Here is a 14,541-nt window from a genome sequence, read left to right on the forward strand (position 1 = left end):
GAAGAGCCAGGGTCATTTGGGGTGGCCAGGTGCTGATCTGGAGAATCACTGAAGCATCAGTCAAGGGAGATTCACACAATGGCATTGCGTAGGTGCTGGTACAGTGCTGAAAAAGAGATTTTTCCTTGATCCATCTCCAGCAGAGCAGCTTTCACAGGGAGAGGGAACTTTCGCTTTAGGGAGGCAACAATCTCCAGGCACCTCTTTTCTGCCCCTCACTCTGTTTTCTCAGCTCCGCTCAGCCCTTTATCACGTTCACCAGCTCTCACTTCTCCTTTCCCCTTGTTAATTCAACCTCCTCCCAAGAGGAGGAACCACCCGGCAGCTGCACCCCCGACTGCCTCATTTCCCCAGCTCCCTCCTCAGCAGCGAGACGTCTGCCGCGGTCCCCCCAGCTCAGCCATGATCCGGGTGCTGAGGGTGGTCGTCCTCACCTGGGCGCTGGCAGCTGTGAGTAGAGGGGTCGAGTTGTCCCAGGAGCTGTTGCCCTCTTCAGGGCTTCAGGACTGCAGGAAGACCTTGAAGGTCCCGAGTCTGGAAGTCCTCCCTGGTGGGGGCTGGGATAACCTGAGGAATTTGGATATGGGCAGAGTCATCAATCTGGGCTACTCGCTCTGCAAGACCACTGAAGATGGGTCCTACATCATCCCAGATGAGATCTTCACCATCCCTCGCAAGCACAGCAACCTGGACATCAACTCCGAGATCATCGAGTCCTGGAGGAATTACCAAAGCGTCACCTCTTCCTCCATCAACCTGGAGCTGTCCCTCTTCTCCGCCATCAACGGCAAGTTCTCTCAAGACTTCCACCAGACCAAGACCCACCAAGTACAGGACCAGGCTTTCACCACCCGAGTGCAAGTCAGGAACCTGGTTTACACCGTCAAGATTGACCCAGGAGCGGTTCTGGACAAGAGCTTCAAGAAGCAGTTGATGGTGATTGCCAGCCACCTGGAGAACAACCAGACACGGATGGCTGATTTTCTGTCTGAATTGCTGGTGCTCAACTACGGCACCCACACCATCACCTCTGTGGATGCTGGAGCCAGCTTGGTCCAGGAAGACCAGATCAAAACAACCTTCCTGAAGGACAGCTGGGGCATGCGGAATGCCATCACGGCCTCGGCCGGCATAGCCTTCCACAGCATCGTCAATATGAAAGCCGAGGGCTCCCTGGACACCAGCTCCTCCTTCACCAAGCAGTACCTGGAGAACCGTACCAACTCCAGGGTGGAGAGTGTCGGTGGGATCCCCTTTTACCCAGGCATCACCCTCAAGACCTGGCAGGAGGGGATTAGCAACCAGCTGGTGGCCATCGACCGCTCGGGGCTGCCCCTGTACTTCTTCATCAGCCCCAGCACCCTGCCAGAGCTGCCCACCCCCACGGTGAAGAAGCTGGCCAAGCGAGTGGAGGCAGCCATCCGCCGCTACTACACCTTCAACACCTACCCCGGCTGCACCGATGCCACCTCGCCCAACTTCAACTTCCACGCCAATGCTGACGATGGCTCCTGCGAGGGGACCATGACCAACTTCACCTTTGGGGGAGTCTTCCAAGAGTGTGCTGGGCTTTCTGGCCCTGACGCCGGCGCTGTGTGCCATGCGCTGGAGCAGAAGAACCCCCTCACGGGGGATTTCTCCTGCCCTTCTGCCTACACCCCGGTGCTGCTGGGCAAGCAGGAGCGCGAGGAAGGCCACAGCCACCTGGAGTGCCACAACAAGTGCACCCTGGGCATCTTCTGCCACCGCGTGTGCCAGGACGTCTTCTGGCTCTCCCGGGTTCAATTCAGTGCCTACTGGTGTGCTGCGAGGGGCACGGTGCCCCCGGACTCAGGCTACCTCTTCGGGGGGCTGTTCAGCAGCCACAGCGCCAACCCCATCACCGGCGCCCAGTCCTGCCCTTCGGGGTACTTCCAGCTGAAGCTCTTCGACGACCTCAGGGTGTGTGTGAGCCAGGATTACGAGAGCAGCATCCAGTACGCCGTGCCCTTTGGGGGCTTCTTCAGCTGCCAGGCGGGGAACCCCCTGGGGGGGCAGCACCATGGCACCCCCGAAGACCCCTACGCCAAGCGCTGCCCCGCGGGCTTCAGCCAGCACTTGGCGCTGATCAGCGACAGCTGCCAGGTGGATTACTGCGTCCAGGCCGGCATCTTCACGGGGGGCTCGCTGCCCCCGGCTCGCCTGCCGCCCTTCACCCGCCCCCCCGCCAACCTGCCGGCCACCGACACCGTGCTGGTGAGCAGCGGGGACGGGGAGAGCGCCTGGGTGAGGGACGGGCAGAGCCGCGTGTGGCGGCCGGCCCAGCCCGCCGAGATCCAACGCGCAGCCGAGATGGTGAGGGGCCGGCGGCTGACGGGGGGCGAGGTGGCTGGCGTGACCGCGGCCGTGCTGGTGGGGCTGGCCACCCTCCTGGCCATGGTCAGCTACGGCCGCTGGAGGTACAGGATGAGGGGGTACCGGGCGATGGGGGAAGGGGACAGCCTGCCCGTGGGGAGCCCTGAGGACAGCGCTGTGGTGAGCATGGGTGAGGGGTACCAGCAAGAGACGGAGGGGCTCACGGCGTGAGCATCCCTCAGGTCCCAGTGCTGGGCAATGCTTTGAGCCCCCAGTCTAGGCAAAGCCCCCCCCGCCCCTCAGCCCCTATCCCCACAGAGGCCCCAAGGTTTCCCCCAGCTCCAGCCTCGAGCACCCCCGATGCTGCACAGCCTCTCTTCCCGCTCCAGACTCCCTGACTGACTTCTGACGCCATCTCCTGGGGCTGTCCCATCACCGAGACCCACCACGACATGCGCCTCCACGTTCCCTCTCCCAGGCAGCTGTTGCTTGAGAACTAAACAACCCCATACCTCATCGCAGGCCATGCCTCCTCCCTCCCCCCGGAGACAGCAAAAAGGGCCCTCCAACCAGCCCCTGAAGCCTGTGGGGTGCCAAAGGACAAGGAAACCCCAAGCTGCCCCCAAAGAGCAGGGGGAAGCCATGCGACACCCCCTCCCTGACCCAATGGGACACCAGCAAGTCTCAGCTCCACTGCAGAGAGTACCTCCGTGTAAAAGCATGGGCTCAGGATGTATGCAGTGCCCGACCCCTTGGACCACCCCCCATTCCCCCATAGAGCCCCCCCAGCTATTTTTGACACCCAAGGCCAGCACAGATAGCATTAGCAACGCTCGGTCTCCCGGGAAAGGAGGGAGCGAAGGGACAGGAGGACCCCCCCTGACTCCATGTATATCTAGCGTGGTAGATATACACACACGTAGAGAGGCACGGATCAGTTTTATTTCAGCCAGCAACTAATTGCATAGGCAACACGGCATTAAAAAATAAAAGGAAAAAGTGATGTTGTTAAAAGGCTGCGTCATGTTAGAGCCGGCAACCCGGCACCGTGGGAGGGTGGGGGGGGTCCCTTCCTCTCTGAGATCACACAAGGGTTTTGCATAGCTCCAGCTGGGGTTTTTCTGCAGCAGGGGAATCCCGGGGCGCAGGCAAGGAGAAATCACACTGCTGCACAACTGCCCAGAAGGGGATTTCCTAGGGGAAGAGATCTTTCTCCCTTGAGGTAGATGTCTGGCCACCCTACAGGGAGGGTGGCTGCAGGACAAGAGGTGCCTGGCCCTCCCCGTGGGTGTCCCCTCACTCGCCTGGCCACACAGACGACGGACAGAAGACAACAGAGAGTCCAGGCCGCGCAGGGACAGCGAGCATCCTCCGCCATCCGCTTTTATTGATCCCCTGCGGGGTGGCCGGCTGGCGGCGACGGGCCCGCAGATGGGGGGAAAGAGGAGAAACAGCGATGACAACAGAATGACGCACATCAGGACAGACCCCACACCGCCAGCCTCCGGGACAGAGGGCAAACCGACCCCAAAGGAAAAGCAGGAGGGGGTCGAGAAAGGGGGCTAAACAAAAAGGGACTACGAGGACCTAACCCCACAGGGGGCAGCTTGGGCAGCCGCAGCGCTGCCCCTGCCTGGCGCGCTGAAATGGGGTCTCTCTCGCGGGGTGGGGGCCAGAAGTGGGCACAGAGCAATGGGGAGGATTTCCCCAATGAAGCCCCCCAGACACTGGGACCCCTGTCCCACACGTGGCTCTAAGAGGCCTTGTGAAGTCCCCGGGGCTGGTGGGGACCTCAAGATGCCATGCAAACCCCCTCCCCACCACCGCCCTACCTCCCCCCCCCACATCAACCCCTTCAGCCCCAAAATCAGTGTGCCAACCCGCTGCCAGCCACCCTGTCCTCCCCCCACCAGCCATGTCCCCCCTGCGCCCCAAAAAATTTCACCAGGGACCCTCAAGTCTTGGAACCCTGCTGGGATACAGCAGGGAGGGGATGGGATCCAACAGAGACCCCCAGTGGGGGGCACCGACTGCTTCTGGGCCACCCCCACCCCACCACGAGCATCACCAGGCTCAGCCCCTGCCCCACGTCACGTCCTCCCAGCCGCCAGGCTGCCACCCCAAACACCACCAGCCCTATATGTACATATATACGACAAACCCCCAAAACACGAGGTATATAAAATTTGACACGGGGACACCCCCATACAAACAGTTCAAGGAACCCACTACTGTGGGGGGGGAGACATACTGCCCCCCCACACTCGGCTTTCTACCACCCTTCAGCCCCTTCCCAGCACAGGGGCAGCCCGGACAAGGGGACCCCACAGGACACAGCTCAGACACAGCCAAGAAGAGAGGGGATATGGGGTGGGGGGTCCGGTTAAGATGGACCAGGCCCCTCCCCCTCCAACCTCTGTGGACAGAGACCACCCAGGAGGTACCAGACGGGACAAACAAACAAACAAATGGGTAAGGGACGAGGCAGGGCCAGAGCGAGAGGGACCCCCATAGTCCCTGCGCCCACCCCACAACCCCTGCTCCCACCCCTATCCGCCCAGCACCAGGATGGGGTCCCAACCCCAGGTGGGTGCTGGGGGGGGATCAGGGACCCAGGCGAGGAGAGGGGAGAGGTCTGGCCTGCCCATGGCGACCCCCAGCTCCCCGGGACAGCACACAACAGCGGCTAGCTGGCAGGGACGGCCAGGCCCGCTGAACCCCCGTGGCTCAGAGCACCAACCGGCTCTGCCAGCAGGGAAGGGACGTCCCAAAAGACGTTCTCCCATGCCCCCAGACAGCCTGGAGATGCCCCTGCTTGAGGGGGTGCTGCCTTATCCGCAGGGGGGGCAGTGGGCAACCCTCCCCGTGGCGGTCTCAGTCCTTCTCCTGGGCCAGGCTCTCCTCCGTGATGCCCTGGGCCGCCAGCTCAGCCAAGACATTGTCCAGGTAGTTGATGTCAGGGTAGCCGTGGCCGGTGAGGTTGGAGCCAAACTCTGTCTTGTGGTGGATCTCGTTCCATATCACCGTGTCCGACTCGCCTGTGGTGCTCGACGTCCCGATGGCAAAAATCAAGCGCCGGTCCCAGGCCACCAGCAGCAACTTCAGTACCTGGGGAGAGGGAGATAAGGCAGGCAGCAAGGTGGGTGCAGGGGGCTGCAGTCAACACCCACATTCGCTCAGGGCGTGCTTATCATCCAGGTAAGCCCAAGCAAACCTCCATCTGGATTTGGCTGTGTAAGCCACGTCTGCTTCTCCCCATGCCCCAAAGAGCTGCTCCCTTCCCTCTCCCCCTCAATACACCCCTGAGGACACTTTCGCCAGCTCAAGCCACCCCGGTGAGCCCCTCTCACCTTCCTGCCCTTCTCGCTGTCGGGCAGGTAACAGTGCCGGGGGAAGCCGCGGGCAGTGAAGCTCTTCCCTGGGTTTGGATGCTCTGGTCCCTGCAGCGTGAAGTGGGAGAGAAATAAAAAATAAATTAATTTAGAGCTCAGAAGCATGCTCTGGGTGCAAGGCAATACTCCGACAACAGCGCTAAAAAACACCGTGTCCCCCTGCCACCAAGCAGACGGTGTCAACACTTTTGCAGGGCTTTACCCCCGATTTCCCACAACACGCTCACAGACAAGCAGCTCCACCACCACGCTTCCCCAGGGGCCGCACCTGCACCCCTGGGGGGATGTTGTAGATGATGCGGATGGTTTTGCAGTCCGAGTGGCCGGGCAGCGCGTGAGGGATGATGTGATACTCCATTTTCCCCGGGGGCTGCGTCCCCGTCTTCACCCCATAGATGGTTTTGCAGGTCGGACACTGCAGGCTGCCGTCCTGAGAGGAGGAAAGGAGTGGAAAACAATGAAACCAGCACTCCCCAGCACCACCCAGAACAACACTGAGCACCGTTTTCATCATAAACATCCAGTCGTTTCAAAAACACTCCAGCAGTGGTGGGGGAGGGCTGGGAAAATTTACAGACCAGCTTTAACGAAAGACCTGAGGTCTGAATTTCTCTTCCTCATCAGTTTTGCAGTCCTCACTGCTTTCCCTACCTCTAGTTTTTGTTTTAGTTTGACGGAGAGAGAAGGCATAATAAAAAAAAAAAACTCTAAGCGATGTGAAACATTTTCCAGGGAATGCCAAAAAACCAGCCATTTGCAGAGGGCTCAGAAAAGCCCACCTGCAGCTGGAAAAGGGGGGTGCTGTGCGTCTCCACTCAAACCCACGTGAACCAAAGTTCACTGCCACCAGCCCCAGGAGAGAAGGCAAGGACATCGACCACGGTGAGAACCAAAATACCCACGCAAACCTCGCTTCTGAATCAGCGCTTCCAGCAAAGTGCTGATAAAAAATTAACTCTGCATCAAGGCAGGGGGGTAAGAGCCCTCAGCACCTTCCCAGCAAGAACTATTTTATCTCAGGACGTGGCTATGGTGTGCACCACGGCCCCGATTCGCCCACCACAGCGCAGGGGTCTTGGAATTAGGGGATTTGGGCCCCCCCAGGGCTGCAGCCTCGTACCTTGTTGCCGTTGTTGTACATGGCCACCAGGCAGTGGAGGTGGAAGATGTGGCCACATTTCGCCAGCTTCCCCACCAGGTCGGGTTTGATGGCGGACTGGGGCCCCTTGTAGCCGGAGGGTGCCGAGAGGCGCTCCATGCAGATGGTGCAGTCCTGCAAGGATGGGGAGAAGGGTCAGACAGACAAAAAGACAGACAGACAGACCTGATTGAGCCGGCGGCGCCAGGACACCGGGCCAATGCCCTTGGTGGGTGCCCCTGGATCAACCTCCCCACCCCGGGGAGGGCAGGGAGCCTGTGCCACCACAGGGGACAGCCACCATAGACCCCCATTGCCCACGTCCCCAGTGACTCGCCCCACATAAAAATGCCCTGTGGACATCCCAAATAGACCCCGGACAGCCCCTGCTGCTCGCACCTCATCGGGTGGATGCCGCACCTTCTGCAGGTATTTCTTCAGTACCTCCTCGGGGGTTTTACCTGCGGGGAACAAGAGTCGGAGGGCCTGGAGTGAGGCGCTGGAGAAATCCCCTGCTGGGGCAGAAGACGGGGCCCACAGGGCACCAAAGGTGAAAAAGAGGCCAAGCGTGTCTCACCCTTCTTGGCCTGCTTCTTGGTGGTCTTGCGGCAGGTGTGGGAGATGCCAGGGATGGACTGGATCTCGCTTTTGCTGACAGGCGGCGGGTGCAGCACCAGCTTGGGCGGCCGCGTCAGGCAGACGGGCAGCCCCGCCGCGCTCATCAGGATCCCTGTGATGCCTGCGCAGGGGAAAAGGGGGGAAAAGCACTAAGCAACAAGACCCCAAACCTCCAGAATCCCCCCAGAAACCTCCCCGGCAAGCACCCGCCGGCCCCCACGGCCCCATCCTCACCTGCCAGCGCGGGGTTCACGGGGCTGGAGCCGTTGAGGTTCTTCACGGGGACGGTGGGGACCCTGTGGAGAGTCCACGGAGGCCACGTCAGGGCCCACAGACGGCGTCCCCATCCCTCACCCCCCGAGCCAGGCCCGGCACCAGACAATAGTTGCCTGAGCAACTGAGCAGGCCCTGGCTGGAAATAGAGAATCCCCCATGGTGGGCAACGTGCCCCCCCGGCCCCGCCGCTGCCTTTTCTCCGGCTCTTTAGAAACCCCGCCTGTGTCTCCAACTATTCACGGCCCCTTTTTGTCGCTGCTTGCCAGGCTGTTGTGTTGTGGTTTTTTTTCCCCTCCTTTCTCCTACAGCCACGTAGCTGTGGCTGCTTCCCCCCCCCTCCTCCCCGAGGCTTCTCTTCCATGGGAAAGTTTCCTGGTGGGTCAGGAGTAGGGAGGGAAGGGGGGGACAGGGAGGGAGAGGAAAGGGGCCAGGCTGTGACAGAAGGCTGCTGGCAGGGCCAGACAAAGGGGAAAAACAGGCTCATTAAATGATCCCAACCCCCCCAGGAATAAAAAAAAAAAAAGTGTCTTCTGTAGGCCAGGGGCCTGGCAGGACCCCTTCTCAAGGAGCCCTGAATGCCTTTTCTTCGGTATTTGTGCTGCCCCCCACGCACCCCCGGCCCCTCATTGAGATGCAGCACTGTGCTCCACCAGGCGCCGCGGTGCTCAGGGCTGAGCGGGGGGCTCGGCAGCGCCAGGCCGACAGTTGGACTCGATGATCTCAGAGCTCTTTTCCAGCCTGAATTATTCCACCCACCCCGCGCAGGGTGCTGGGGTGCCCCCAGGAGGGGCCAGCAGACCCCTCTGCCCACGGGACACCTCCCGTTCAGGCTCAGGGATGCAGGAAAACGTCAGAGAAGGACACATCCCCCGTTCTCCCCGCAACTACCCCCTCGCTCGCACCCGGCGGGACTCACCCGGAGGCGATGAGCACCCGGGACTGGGCGATGGCCAGGCGCTGCAGGTGGCTGCGGTTCAGGGTGCCGAGGCCGGGGCGGGGTGCCTTGCCGCTGCCGGCGCCAGGGCCGGGGGGGCTGGCGGCGGAGACGACGGAGCTCAGCGCCGGCGTGCTGGCCGCCTGCTGCCGGCCCCCCTGGGAGGCCAGCACCTTCAGCGAGCCGCGTGCCGCGGCTGTTCCGTCGGCTGCCTTGGCCCCTGGGGCTGGCGCGGGGGCTTTGGGGGCTGCGGGGGGTGCGGGGGGGGCTTTGCGAGGCTGCAGGGTGGCAGCCCCGAGGCCGCCCGCGGACACGGCGGCTTTGACGCTCATGACCAGGAGGCACTGGGGGCAGGCGCAGGTGGGTGCCGGGGGGGCCGCGGCCGCCCCCGGGCTGGCCGGCCACGACTGTGACTTGGGCAGGGTGCCCGAGACCAGCGGGTAGACCATGTCGAGGCGGCGGCGGACACGGCGCTTGCGCTGGGTCTGCCGGTTGATCTGGCCCATGGTGGCGAAGTCAATGACGTAGCAGAAGCCGATGGTGCTCAGGTCCACCCAGGGGTGCTGCTTCTCGTAGGCGCGCTGGATGGTGATGCCCACGTCCATGTCGTAGGGCGTCCACGAGCCGCTGTCGTTCTCCCACTCCCACACGACGCCCTTGCCCGGTGCCGACGACGGGTCGTAGTAGCTGCGCCGCACCGGGCGGATGGTGCCTGCCGGGGGGGTGACACAGATGCTATCAGGCACCGACCCGCAGGCAGGGAGCGCCACGAAACCACCCCAACCTGCCCTGCTGGTGCTGCTCCGTGTGGGGACGGGACGGCTTTCTGGCGTGGCTGCTGTCCCCGCCCTGCCTCAGTTTCCCCAGGCTCAGGTTCGCAGAGGCACAGCCTCGATGGGGACACACAACCACAAGCTTAGCAGCAAAACCTGGTCCAGGAGCCTCCCTTAGAAGCTGGGTGAAATTAGGAATGCCCCAGGCTCCTGACGGGCACGACACAGCCCCGTCTGCCTCTCAGCTCTGGGCCAGGAGAGGGAAATAAGAGCTTTAGGAGCCAAGAGGCAGCGCTGAGCCCCACGGCACGGCACCTGCACCCAGAAGTGGCGATGTGCACCAGCAGGGGAGAGGGGCTCAGGGCAGCCCCACAGTCTGCAGCTGCAGAAACGTCCTGCAGTGAAAACCCAGCCAGCAGCACGAGGAAAACCCCCGCAAGGCTGAGTAAAGGAGCTGGAGCAGGGCTCTGTGCCTCAGCCCCTGCTCTTCCGTCAGCAAGTGCCCAAGTGGGGCTGGAGAGCAAAGCACAAAGGCTTTGTGGCTTGCACCTACTCTCGCTAGGTATTTCCTTTCCACTGCGCTAAGTCAAGGGAAAAGCCTTCCTCTCTGGGTCGTTTCGCAGCAGCACAAGGACAGGCTGGACGTGGCTGTCCCCAGCCTCGGTGTCCTGTCCCGAGCACGCCTCTAGCTCGCCCCTGACCCAGGGTTGTTTGGTTAATAAATCGGGTGAGCTCATGAACATCGCTGCCCCCATGCCAGTGGAGTCACGACACCCTTCTGCAAAATCCCATCGCTTGCTCCCATAGGAACGCGGAAGCTCAGGGAGCAGAAATCACTAGCCCTGTTCTCCAGCTTTCCACCACGAGGCGGTGAGCCCACGGCACCCTGGCACCGGGGTGAACCACGAGCATTCCTGCACTGCTCTTCCCCTTAAGTCCCGCAGGAATTTCAGTCCCTTTTAAACCCCAGCCCTCCACTGGAAATGCCCACTACCATCAGTCCCCACGCAGGACCAGGTCCCCTGAAAAAAAACGGGCTAAAAATAAGCAAAGCGGGCCACCTGTCCCACCCTGCCAAGGGGCACCCGGGGGAGAAAGGCTGCCAGCCCCGGTGGCACAAAGGAGGGCCGGAGGGGAGCAGGGCCTCGCTGCACAGCGGTGATTTATCCTAATCCGGTGCGGTGCGAGCGATGGCATGCGGCATCTGGCGGTCCCTCCCCGGCCACGGTGTGGGAAAACCGCGCGGCCCCCCCAGCCCAGCGCAAGGCCGCCAGCCTCCCATTCAGCGGGGGAAGAAAGGGGACAATAGCTATTCAGGGCCTGCCAGGGTCACGACCCCCCCCCAAATCAGAGCTGTTTAATGACCCAAAATACCAACATTCCCGGCAACCCGGAGGGAAGCAGAACAATCCCCCTTTCAGGCCTCCTCCCCCCAGGCGACAATAGCCCTCAGACGGATGGCGCTGAAAGCTGTCCCCGGGCAGCAAAGGTCCCTTGTCCCCACGACCACGACCCCCACCAGCCCCCAGAGCAGGCTGTCCTCCGCCCAGGGACAAGGGACATTGCCAGGCCCCCTTCCTACTATTATTATGTGGGTGCCTGGGGAGGGAAGGGGCCCAAACCCCTGTGACAGCCACCCCCAAAAACCTGTGTCCCTAATTTCATGCACCTTGCGCTCACCCCCTGGGTATCTCCTAACACCTGTCCGTGCTCCCCACCCTGGGGACAGCCACGCCTGCTCACGTTCCCCCTGTATGTCCCCCCAAACCTGCCTCTGCCTCAACCGGGCACAGCCCCACCTGCCCGTGCCCCCAACCCAGGCACCCCCCGTGGCATGCCATGCCCCAAGGCAGGATTTGTCCCCCCAGCAGCACGCAGCGCCGGGTTCAGGGGAAGCACAGAGACAGGCACACGGGGCAAGGCCAGAGGAAGGGTCTGAAGGGGGTGGGCATGATCCTGGCAGCACAACGGTGGCCGGCTCAGCGCTGGGGGAAAAGGCAGGAGGTCGCAACAGGGCAGAGGAGCAGAGGAGGCCGGGAAGCACGACCCAGCGAAGGGCTGCAGGCACGCAGGTCAGACCAGGCAGCACCCAGGGACCGGGGGGGATGGCGTAACGCAGGTCAGCAGCAGACAAGCCTGGGCATCACCAGGCCAGCCGGCAGCAGGGCCAGCAGCACGGCGCCAGGCAGCGCGAAGCGGAGCTGTGCAATTCTAGGTCAGGCAGGGCAGGGTGGTGCAATGCAAATCCAGAGCTCAGCATGATGCAATAGGGGGCCCGGCAATGCAACCCCCCGAGCGGGCAGCGCGACGCAGCACAGCACCCGGGAGTGCAGCAGGGCAATAGCAGGGTGGGCAAGGGGATGTAACGCAGAAGAAGGCAGCACAAAGCAATATGGGACTTAGAAAGGCAGCACGGTACAGCAGAGCTCCAGATCGGGGCCTGACAACACAGCGCAAAGCAATTCCAGGTCAGGGAACGCAGGACCTGGCAGCAAAGCACCGCCCGATGCAAGCCGACGCTAAGCAGCGCGATGTAAAACAGCAACAGGAAAATGCAGGGCGATGCCAGATCAGTCGGGCCGGGCAGGAAAGCACCTGGCTGAGCGGGGCAGCCGAGAGCTGGCAGCACAACCGCAGGCAGCTCGGTGCGGGAGGGCCTGGGCAGGACCGGGCAGCGCCGGATGGGACCCGGCAGCAAGGCACAGCGCGATGCGGTGCGGCTGCAGGCGTGGAGCACAAAGCAGGGCGAGACCGGGCAGGGCTGGAAGGGCCTCGGTGACACCGTGCGGTGCAAAGGGAGCGTGGGGAGGAGCGGGCGGTGCTGGTGGTGCCAAGCAATGCAAAGCAAGGCGGTGCCAGCCCGGGGAGGACCAGGCAGGTGCTCGCAGTGCCAAGCAATGCCGAGCAAAGCAACGCCAGCCCGGGGAGCCCAGCGGCACGGTGCAGCCGGGCTGTGCAGCCCCTCACCAGGGTGCAAGGAGCGGGTCCGGTGCGTCCCGGGCTCACTCACCGGTGTCCTGGCGGAACTGGTGCATGGACTGCAGGTCGATGATGTAAGGCGCCAGGCGGCTGTCGGCCTGGCCCAGCACCACGCTGCCTCCCGCCCGCGGCCCGGCACGGGCCACCGCCTCGATGTGGTGGCTGACGGCCGGGCTGTAGGGCCGCCACCGCCCGTGCTCGTTGAGCCATTCCCACACCACCACGGCCGAGGCGAGCAGCATCGCTCCTCCGAGCCGCCTCAGCCCCCTTCCCCGCCGCCTCAGCCCCCTTCACCTCCTCCCGCTCCCCGCCGCAGACGCCCCGCCGCCGCTGCAGCCCGCCCCGCCGGCTCCCGCATGCTCCGCGGGGCTGCCCGCCCGCCTGCCCCCGCCCCGGGGCCGTCCGCCGAGGGGGCGCGGAGGGGAAGGCCGCGGCTCAGCGCCGGGCCGGAGCGCAGCGCCTCTCCCCGGCCGGGCGGCGGCAGCGGCGGCAGCAGCGGGAGGCGGCTCCGCTCCGCTCCGCTCCGCTCCGCACCGCTGCGCCCGCCCCGTTCCCGCGCCCGCGCCAGCGCGCGGCGGGGCGCCACGGAGAGCCACGCCCCCCGCCCCCCGTGACCACGCCCACAACCCCTCGCGGCCACGCCCCCAGTGCCACAGCGCCCCGCCCCTAACGCTCCGTGGCCACGCCCCCGTCGGCACGTGACCACGCCCCCACTGCTACGAGGCCACGCCCCCCGCGGCGCCGACCATCTCGCCCCGGGGGGAGCGCAGCCGGGAGGAGCCATTGCTGGGGGGGGGGGGGCGGCGGGGTGCAGCCCCTCTGTGACACCCCAAAATCCGCCCGGGACACTGAGGCAACGCCGGAGGTGTCCCCAAATTAGCCTCGCACCTCCAGGGGCACCCGGGCTGGGCTCCCGCAGCCCGCCAGCACCAGCACCGGCACCCACCGGACTTCATTTTCCCATCCTGGCCCATTCTGGGGAGAATCACCCCAAAAAAATAAAGGAACGCTGCCCCCACGCCTTGTACCCGCAGGATTTTGGCAAATCCCATGTCCCACACCGCCACTGTCGGGGGTGACCCTCCCCCAGGACACGGGGACCCCGGGGGTGCTGTGGCTGTAGGGCATCACTGAGAGCTCAGCTCCTGATAAATTCTGTTTTCCAGGTGATAAATATTATTTTCCAGGCGATAAATATTATTTTCCAGGCAATAAATACTGTTTTTCAGGCAGTAAGTACTGTTTTCCAGGCACTGCCCAGCCCATGGAGTGTCTGCCGCCGCCGCCTGCGATGAAAAGCCATCAGGGAAGATGTAACTAGGGGCAAAAAGAGGGAATAAAGCAGGTGGGGACTGACTGGGGCGATGCTGAGCTGTGAACATGGGACAAATAGGGGGGATGGAAAATGATGAAGGTGGAGCAAATCGCCCCATCGTCCCTGGGAGTGCATTTTCCTGCAGGAACGGGGGGCTTCATGGGATGCTGGTGGTGCCACTGCGAGCCCACGCTGGGTTTTCACCTGGAGCAAGGCAAGCACCCCCTGGGGAAACCGAGGAAATCCTTCCCACCTACAGGTGGAAAGCCTGTGCAGGTTTAAAACCTACGCAACTCGCCCCCAGGCACACCCAACCCAAACACAACACAACCCAAATGTTTGGGTTTGGGGAATTAAACACATCCTTGGGGTGGTTTGGGGGGGGCTCCCCCCCTGCTGCAACACAGGGCTGCTGCTGGAGAGGCCAGAGGGAAGCAGCGCCACACAAATGTCACCCAAAACCCCAAAATCTCACGTACTGAGTACGAAGAAAGGCTTTTTGTGCCTCCTTGTGCGTCTGGAAATGCCACCATAGAGCTTGGTGTCCCCAAGGAGGGTGAATCCCGACCCTCCTGGCTTCATTCCCTTGGTGAGGGCGCAAACACCTCTCACAAGCCCTGCTCAGGCAAAAAATGCACCCGAAGTGCCCCACCATCGTCACCCTGCCCGTGGGGGCTCCCCCAGTGCTGCAGAGCCCACGGTGCAGCCCCCAGCCCCCCCGGCCCACCTCCCACTGCCACCAGCACCGCAAATCCCTTCTCTTGTCCCAAAGCACGATCCTG

The 14,541-nt window shown here is 63.0% G+C and overlaps 2 protein-coding genes across 2 annotated transcripts; one reads left to right on the forward strand and one right to left on the reverse strand.

Moving 5' to 3' along the window:
• The first annotated feature begins 328 nt into the window (after positions 1 to 328).
• On the forward strand, positions 329 to 3,534 carry MPEG1 (macrophage expressed 1). Its single transcript, XM_083837234.1, has one exon. The coding sequence runs from the start codon at positions 403 to 405 to the stop codon at positions 2,563 to 2,565; it is 2,163 nt and encodes a 720-aa protein (XP_083693360.1). The 5' UTR covers positions 329 to 402; the 3' UTR covers positions 2,566 to 3,534.
• Positions 3,535 to 3,675: 141 nt separating this feature from the next.
• DTX4 (deltex E3 ubiquitin ligase 4) lies at positions 3,676 to 12,974 on the reverse strand. The gene is made up of 9 exons (XM_083837235.1): positions 12,476 to 12,974; positions 8,675 to 9,404; positions 7,717 to 7,778; positions 7,442 to 7,603; positions 7,264 to 7,325; positions 6,847 to 6,999; positions 5,995 to 6,156; positions 5,685 to 5,774; positions 3,676 to 5,442 (listed from the first exon to the last, which is right to left on the reverse strand). The coding sequence occupies exons 1-9, from the start codon at positions 12,684 to 12,686 to the stop codon at positions 5,209 to 5,211; spliced, it is 1,866 nt and encodes a 621-aa protein (XP_083693361.1). The 5' UTR covers positions 12,687 to 12,974; the 3' UTR covers positions 3,676 to 5,208.
• Positions 12,975 to 14,541: the final 1,567 nt, after the last annotated feature.

This window comes from Anser anser (genome assembly GCF_964211835.1).
Source record: "Anser anser genome assembly, chromosome: 5".
NCBI classification, from domain to species: domain Eukaryota; kingdom Metazoa; phylum Chordata; class Aves; order Anseriformes; family Anatidae; genus Anser; species Anser anser.